This window comes from Elephantulus edwardii, unplaced genomic scaffold, assembly GCF_000299155.1.
Source record: "Elephantulus edwardii isolate Elephantulus edwardi_28Jun2011 unplaced genomic scaffold, EleEdw1.0 scaffold00022, whole genome shotgun sequence".
Classification (NCBI taxonomy): domain Eukaryota; kingdom Metazoa; phylum Chordata; class Mammalia; order Macroscelidea; family Macroscelididae; genus Elephantulus; species Elephantulus edwardii.
The window spans coordinates 5,060,305-5,069,032 of record NW_006399772.1 but is presented as its reverse complement, the minus strand read 5'-3'; the positions used below and the strand labels follow the sequence as shown (position 1 = coordinate 5,069,032).

The 8,728-nt window shown below is 42.0% G+C and overlaps 1 protein-coding gene across 1 annotated transcript in view; it reads left to right on the top strand.

Annotated features, from left to right (window-relative positions):
* Positions 1-396: 396 nt before the first annotated feature.
* Positions 397-8,728, top strand: part of PTPN12 (protein tyrosine phosphatase, non-receptor type 12) — a 101,704-nt gene continuing 93,372 nt past the window's right edge. The window contains exon 1 of the mRNA XM_006882599.1: positions 397-573. Within this exon, the coding sequence (XP_006882661.1) occupies positions 475-573 (99 nt within the window). The 5' untranslated portion in view covers positions 397-474. The remainder of the gene's footprint in view (positions 574-8,728) is intronic.

Genomic DNA, 8,728 nt, shown 5'->3' with positions numbered 1-8,728 from the left:
CACGGGGCCGCGCGTCTGGTTGGCGGCGGGGGCGCGCCCTTGGGGAGAGGCGGCGGCGGCTGCTAGTGGGGTGGGGGGTTAGAGGAGGAACCCGGGACGGGGGGGAGGGCAGGGCCAGTGGAGAGCCGTGTTCCTGAGGCGGTGGCGGTGTCTCCAACGGAGGAGGAGGGCGGGGAAGGAGGATGGAGCAAGCTGGGGGTTGGGGCTGGCGCTAGCCGCTGCGGCTCGCCTTATACAGTGGGAGAGCGGCGGCTGCTCCTGGAAGTTGTGTAGGGAGCCGGGCCAGCGCCGCCGCTGCCGCCGCGTTGGGCGGTGGGGAGGAGGAGAAAGAGGAGGGAAGGACCGGGGTTGGGGGGGGTCGGCCGGGAGGGGACGGGCAGGGGGAGCGAGCTGGGGAAGACGGAGCGGGCTCTGCGCCGGGCGGGCGGGCGGCGGCGGGGGGGCCAGCGACCGCAGCCGGGGGGACGCGGGAGGATGGAGCAAGTGGAGATCCTGAAGAAATTCATCCAGAGGGTCCAGGCCATGAAGAGTCCGGACCACAATGGGGAGGACAACTTCGCCCGGGACTTCATGGTGAGTGCCTTCCCCTGGCTGTCGCCTGCGGCCGCCGGCGACACGGGAGCGCCCCGCCGCCGAGCCCGGCCGGCCTGGGCAGCCGGCGCTTTGTGTGTGCGGCTGGGCGAGAGGGGCGGAGGGGGCGCGCCCGGACCCCCAGGGCCGGCCTGGGGGGCTCTGCGGCCGGCGGGAGGTGAGACCGTCTCCGCCCCTCGGCCCCCTTTCCCTCCTCCCGCGTTCGCGGCCCCTTCCGCAGGCTCCCGGGGCGCGAAGGGAGCGGTCGCCGGGCCGAACCCGCAGCCGGTACCGCCACCCGCGACCCCCTATTGTTTCTCGGCCTGGAGCTGGGGCTCGGGAGGTGCTGGTCGGGGGACAGGAGGCTCCTCGCCTTTTCCACACCTATCCGTCTTCCCCGGGCTACTGGACGCGGGCTGTCTGGCCGTGATTAGGGTGGGGAGTGGGTTGACGGCGGACGCGGGGTGTTGAGCGTGGCATTCATGCGTGGGGATCCCTTTGCCCAAGCCCGTCGCCGAAGCGGGCAAGGTGAGATTGTCGTCTCTGCGTTCGCGTTTATTCTCTCCAGCGTTTAGCGAAGGGGTCCTCGCAGAGAAGCTCGTGGCTTTTCCTTAATTCCATCTACCTTGGCGCCGTCTCTTCCCTCCTGAGACCTGGGCTTGAGGTGGTGGTCCTGGGGTCACTGTGACTTTGGATGGAGGGGGAAACGGGGTGTGTGTGTGTGTGTGTGTGTGTGTGTGTGTCGTCCTGCAGGAAGCCTCCTTGGGACTCCCTAGGGGCTACTGCCGAAGGCGGAGGGGATGTGACTATCATTTCCTATCCGGGGTGGGGGTGGGGAGCTTGGGAACAATAGTCCTGGTGGGGCGGAGGCGACGGGCCGGGCCGGAGCCCTGAACTGGGAGATAACCTTCCCGGTCACCCCCCTTTTCCGCCCACTCCTTCTGCAGGCGGGCCTGGGAGGAGGTGAAGGTTTAAAGTCTTGTTGGTGAAATTGCTCTGGCTCCATCACTGTGAAAGGGGGTCAGATCCGCAGGCGTGGGACCAGAACTCCACTTCCTACAATCGGCCCCCCCCTCCCAATTTTTCAGCTGGACAATGTTCCCTCCAGGGTTGTTTCCCGGTTTAGGAGGCGGTGGTTGCGGCGGCTGCTCCTACGGATATTGCGCAAGACTGGGGCGTTGGAAACCCTGGAGGTCTAGGGAATGGAAAAGGAAGTGGGACTTTGGGAAGTGGTTGCTCTTTGGCCTTGGTGGGGGCTGGTAATGGGAAATAAGTTAGGAAGAATTTTAGTCCGAGGCAAGGTGCTTTTCCAAGAATAACCAACCACTACATTCTGAAATTGGGTATAGAAAGGACGTAGCGCTAATGTTTATAAAAATTTAATGGGCAGCAAATATTGGCTAGTTTTTGTTCCAGAGTTATACTGGAGTAAATGTTTTCAACGTGCAGGTGAAATGACTGTTGGTTCCAGAGAGATTTTCACATTTAAAGAGAGTCAAGTTTTAGCACTAAAATTATTAGCAGCCTATAAAGTAGATTGTTGACCTTACAACAGAATTAAGTTTTCAGATCAATCTTAGAAGATAGAACATGTAGATTGTCTTATTTTAAATGTTTTCTCTTGCTATTTAGACTGTATCCATTTGAGTAATTTACCTTTTTATTTGAGAAAAATAAAGGGGAAATTTTTCCTTTATATTGTAGAGAATTTTGATCGTGTTAGTGTATCTTCAATGGACCCATTTACAATAATTGGATGTGGATCTTTTTTAGGACTGCCTAACAAAAAGAAAATGAAATGTTTAGTTTGAATGCTTAAATACTTAAAAAGACTTATTTTAGGCATTTGAAGTTTTATTTTACTTATGGAAGAAGAGGCCGGGTGGTTTCTGGCAGTAAATTTGCATGCTAGTCATCTAGTTATCCCTAGGCATATCCTGTCAGGAAAGACCATTGTTTGGGGATGCAGGCCATCAGGACAGGTGCCCAGTCTGTGAACTCCTGTACAGGGGAAATAGCTTTAGGGATCATGCCATGGGGATGAGTCAAGGATTCCTGTTGGGAGATTTCATTTCTCAAGGACTAAATTAGTTCCCTATTTCATCCATAATATCTAGAGATAGCGGTTTGATTTCTTCCACATTCAAGGTTTGATGACATAAGGTTATTACATAGTGTTTGCCTTTTTTTTTAAAAAATCATACAATAATCTAGTTGGTAGCGAAAGGCTGTAGAAGAGTCTCCCAGATTGTGTTTGTTTTGAAGAGAAAGTAGGAATCGGTTGTTAGAATTTAGGTTTAACTGTTATGCACTCATTTTTAAATTCTGATGCAGATTCAAAATTAATTTTAAAGTTTTAACATTTTAGGACAGAAAGAGGCCTTGGAGATATTCTAATTATTTATAACCCAATTATACTATAAACTAATAATGCTCATTATTCCAAATTTGGAAATTATAATAATAATAATGTCTTATACTGAGGAAAAGGGAATGGAGAATCCAAAAGGAATCCTACAGTGTTCTTGCCTTACTTTTCCCCAAAATCCCTATAGTTTGATCGCCTGAAGATCCTGTTAGTTTTTAATGTTCTATGTAAATGTATTACTATATATACATGTATGATAGGTGTTTTTCATTATTATAATGAAAAAGAATTTACATGAGTATATAGAATTTTATGTGGTAGTTTTTATAGCTTAACCAGTGGTTGATTGTTTAGACCTCTCCATTTTTAGAAATTATATACCATAATTCTGTGATGCATAAAACTTCTGAATTTTTTATTAATGTATAAGCTGCCGCTCCAGTAGTGGAAGTATTAGATGAAACAATGCCATCATTTTCTACATTTAATACAGGCTACAAGTAACTTTGAAGAGATTATACTAGTTTATACATTTGTTGGTCATGTTAAGAGTAGTCATATTTTAATTTTCTTGATTTTCAAGTATTTGAGGGCAGTCAGGTGGCGTAGTCTATAGGGAGTTGCACTGATAATCCAAAAGCCACACATCTCTGGCAGTTTGGATCCAGTTCAAATCTACCAGTGGCCCTACAGAAGAAAGATGACCAGTCTTCTTTTGTAATGTACAGTCTTGCAAACTGGGGAGAGGGTCACTTGATTGACTGAAGTGAGTTTGATAGATGAAGAAAATTATTTTAATTTTAACTTCTTGACTACCAGTGAAGAAGTACACTTTTCCACCTGTCATTAACTATTCAGCTGTCTTTTTTCTAGGCCTTGCTATGATGTACCCTCATTTTATTAAATGAAAACTAAGGCATTGAAAATTCTGTTAAACTGTGGTGACAAGATTGTTAGTTACGTTTTGAAGGTAAAATAGCTAGTTTGTGGCAGATCCAGAACTTGATCTCAACTATCTCCACTTACAGTTGTCTTTGCAAGGTGATATGATGAGTAAGTAAATGTCAAGGTAGCACATTCATTTCTGATAAAGTTAAGTTAAAGTTCTGGTAAAGCTCCCATCTCTGTCATCCGATTAATTTACTTAAAGAAAATTAGTTTTCTCATTTCTGAGTTTTGCCATTTTTAAAATAAATACTACCTGGTTTACAGGATTGAAGTACAGGATTATTATTTCAGATTCTTGTGGTAAGGCCTGTATGTTCTTTTATATAAATGATTTGGACATGTGGCCAGAAGGGACCAGTCCTTGGAAAAGGACATCATGCTTGGAAAGCTGGAGGGACAGTGCAGGAAAGGAAGACCCTGCATGAGGTGGATTGACTCTGTAATGACTGGCTTAATGGGATTAGGGGTGTCAGAGATAATGAGATTGGCTTAGGATAGGGCAGGGTTCAGAGCTATTGTATGTAGGGTTGCAGTGGGTAGCAGATGATTCCAGACACATAACAACAAACAGCATGATGGAAAGTGGTATGTGGGTTTTTAATGCTTCCATGTTTCTTTTCAAAACCTTTATCATGATTTCTTGAAACAAAAAGTAGATTTATTCTGATCAGGCTAAAGGCTGTCTGGAGTGCATTACCCATTATTGAGTCAATTCAAACTCATCACTGACCCTCCAACTCATTTCTGCCCATCTTTCTGCCTCAGATTGCCTGGTGGATTTGAACTGCTGACTTTTCAGTTAACAGGCTGATATGTTATGCATGTCTCCACCAGGAGTTCCTAATGTGAATTACATATTTGAATATAAAAAGTTTAAGATGATATTTAAGCTATAAGTAAATGACTTTCACCTATAATAACCAGTTCTTTTTGCATTCATGATACTAAGAAAAATTTAATGAATTGATAGGAGATTTATGGACATGTTTCTAAGGCTGAATTGAGGTATAATAGCAAGACATTTTATATTAAAAAACAATTTAAATTAATCTGAACATAGTTTATCAAAGAACTATCAGAAGTTGAACATTTAGGAAATTTATTATAAAAGTGCTATCTTTGGGGGGAAAAGTACTATCTTTATTCTATAAATAATAATCCAGACAAATGAAAAGTAGCCAGTCAGCTTCATTATTATTATTATATTGCTTTTCATTTATTACAGTAGCATTATCAAATTTAGAAGCTTTTTTTCTGTAGAAAGGGAATTAACATTCATATCCTTACTGTATGATAAGCTCTATGCTCTATATTGTATAGCTGTTGCATCTAACTTCTCTGTTTTATGAGGCAATTTTAACCTGTGTTTTGCAGCTGAAGAAACATACTCTGAGAAGTTAAGGATCTTGTCTGACATCAATGACTTTTTTCTTTTTACTGTTATCCTACATCCTCAGGATATATTTAAGTTTTGATTGTTGGTGTTCTTTTTAAGATGAATCAAACTAGGTTATTGGTGAAAGTATTTAACAATGTAAAAGAATGGTGGTTTCAAAGTAAAGCATGTTCAGGGAGCATTGTCTGATTTACTGTTACTCATGCAAATAGTACTTTATCTTTTGAGTCTCAGATTCTTTGCACTCTCAAAATTATTGCAGAATTCAAAGAGCTTTTATTTTTTAAAGTGGAACAGTTTTAAAATATTTTAAAAAGTCACAGTAAACCTATTAATCAATGTTTAATTTTATAACTATAATTTTGTTCTGTATAATAACAGAACAGAAAATTAATTTGTGATAAGAGTGACTGTGTTTATATTTTGGAAACTTTCTTTAATGTCTGGCTTAATAGAAGACTGCTAGTTTTTCCAATATGCTGTATTTAGTCTGTTGCAATGGCACACAGTGTCATTTATTATGTAGCTTCAGGGAAACTACCGTGTAGTCCTACAAAAATGAGAGTAATAAAGGCAAAAAAATTTCTCCGTTTACAAATGAATAAGCATTTAGTACTATCCTGAAAAAGTTTGATCCCATAGGCAATCTGCACAGGTGTTGGAGGGCAGAGAACTCAACATTTTGTTAAGAACCTGTAAGCTAATGCGTGGTAAAAGGATAAATAAATATTGTGCTGGGACAGGTAGATAGGGCTTAGTTTGTGAAGGATCTTGTATCTGTGCTATTTAAAGATTCTACTCTGTACGAAGTAGTACTACTTCTGGGCAATTCTGCATTGCATTTCTTAAGACAAGGAAAGTGTGATTTTGTTAAAGAAATGATATATACTAGTCCAGCATACCAGCAGCATGCCACCCTCCCCTCCTTGCCTGTGTTTGAGATTTACTGTAAGCTTCTGTTATATCATTCAGATAAGCTCTGGGAGAAAAACTCACTTACAGTAGTCTCTGGCTGCTGGAGGGTTAGCTATGATTGGATTCTGCCTTGACAGCAATGAGATTTAAGTTTATAAGTCTCTGGAGAGACTTAAGGAGAGCCTCTGAATGTTTTAAGGAAGGTAAACAAGTCATTTGACAGACTGCATTTTAGAAAGTTGGTTCTCACGGCACTATGGGGCCATGAATTTAAGAAATACAGCATACTGTTTTGGAAGCTGTTGAAATAAAAGAAGTAAGATGTGAGTGTCTGGACTCAGACAATGTGAAAACAGTGGATTCTGTAAAGATTAAGATGTCTCAGTGATCTAGATGTGATTATTAAGGGAAGCAAGAGTATTAAGAGTATGATTTCAGGGTTTCTTGTTTGGTTATGCTAGAAGCTTAGAAGTATCTCAGCCTGAAAGGTGCTGCTTGATGTTGGATAGGGGAAAGGACCTTTAACAAGCAGACATAGTAGGAAGTACTAATGATTGTTTCTGACGATGTCACTGAGGAAGGAAGAGAGGAGGATGTCAGAGAATCCTTAGAGAGTTTTAAAGGAGAAAGAGTTTCTAAAGTTATTTATGCTGGGAGGGACTAATGAAGTGAGGTTACAAAAATAACTGTTGATTTTTGGCAAGCAGGATTGCTTTGATGACTAGAAAAATTATTTTGAGTTGGGGTATGGGAAGAAGTCAGTTTGTAGTGGGTAAAGGAGAAAAATAGGTATAAGTCAAAATAGATTTCTTCTTTAAAATTCTGAAAGTAGATGACAGAGCTAGAGGAAAAGCCAGGTTAGAGGATAGCTTCTCTCCAATCCCTGTGGATTTTAATTTTTTCCTTTATAAAGAAGCAAGATAAATAGAATATTTTCATGTATGTTAATATATGCCATCGAGTTGCCTGCAAATCATAGTGACCTTATGTACAACAGATCTGAAGCCTGCCCTGTCCTGAGCCAGTCTCACTGACTCCAACACACCCTACCCCCATTATCCCAGATACTGTATCCATCTTAGCTCTGGTCTTCCTCTCCTCTGCTGCCCTCCACCCTTCCAAGCATGATGTCCTTCTCTAAGGACTGTTCCCTCCTGTCCATGTGCCCAAAGTAATTGAACCAGAGCTTCAAGATCCTAGCCTCCAAGGAGAAACTTGGTATGTACAACTTAATCTATATGTGCACAAACAATCTAAGAAACTGGATTATATGAAGAACAATGTAGCTTCAAGACTGGAGGAAGACTCCGCCTGTGATATGTAGATGACATTATCTTGATTTCTGAAAGTGAAGAAGGCTTAAGGCTTTTGAAGTACTATTGATGAAGCTCAGAACTTTTCATATGGATTACACCTCAGCATAAAACAAATTTACATCTGGACCAATAAATTGCATTGTGATAAATAGGGAAAAGATTGAAGTTGTCTAAGAATTCAGTTTGCCTGCATCCACAATCAGCATCACAGATGAATCACTCAGAAAATAAAACAACATATTGGCAACAGGCAACTCAGAAGGCATGAGGTCACATCCACCGACTGCTCAGAGGAAGATAGATGGACAGTCTTCCTGTGTGATTTACTGCTTCTGAAAATCCACTGGAGAGCCAACTATGAGTATGTTCTGACTTAAGAGTACATAACAATTAATGGGGTAGGGGTGTGAAGGACTGATACAGTTTTACAGCTTTGGTAAACTATTAGATGGCAGTGTGCTTGAGTTTGAGGGAATGTGTAAAATAGTATCTTACTGTGGTTGACTTGTAGGATGTTTGATTGTCTAAGTTTGTATTTACAGTGCTGTCTTATGTCTTTCAAAGCCAGTGGAGGAGGGTTCATGTTCTAGTCATTGTGTTTAAACTAATCTAAATGTTTTCCTCATGCTACTGCCTAAGTTAAGATTTTTCTATCCATCCTTTTATGAGTTTTCAGCAAAACATGTATATTTTAACTGACTTTGCAAGTAAAAGTGAGCTTTTAAGGAAACTCTTAAAGGCTCTCTGAGGCAACGTGCTAACATTTACATCAAATATTAATTCTCAAGATTGTTTTATTTTACTTTTAAAATACCATGAGCTTTTTTCTTATGTCAGATGCTAATTATCAAAATTGTTTTTATTTTAGAATATCATTAGCTTTTGTTTTTTTTAATGGTGAGGAAAAAAATTATATTTAGTATTAGCCCGCTGGACTCAGTTTAGATGATCCCAATTTTGTTGGCAGCATCCAAAGCATCATAGTCAGGAGCAAGTCAAATATAGGCCTTCTTCTCTCCATCTGGCCTCATCAAAGTTTTGACCTTAGCCTCATCAGTGTCCTAGAGCTTCTTTACAGCTTGTTTAATTTGGTGCTTGTTGGCCTTGACATCCACAGTGAACACAAATGTGTTGTTATCTTCTGTCTTCTTCATGGTCAGGGGAAATTTGATGATGGCATAGTGGTCAAGCTTGTTTCTCCTGGGGGCGCTCTTC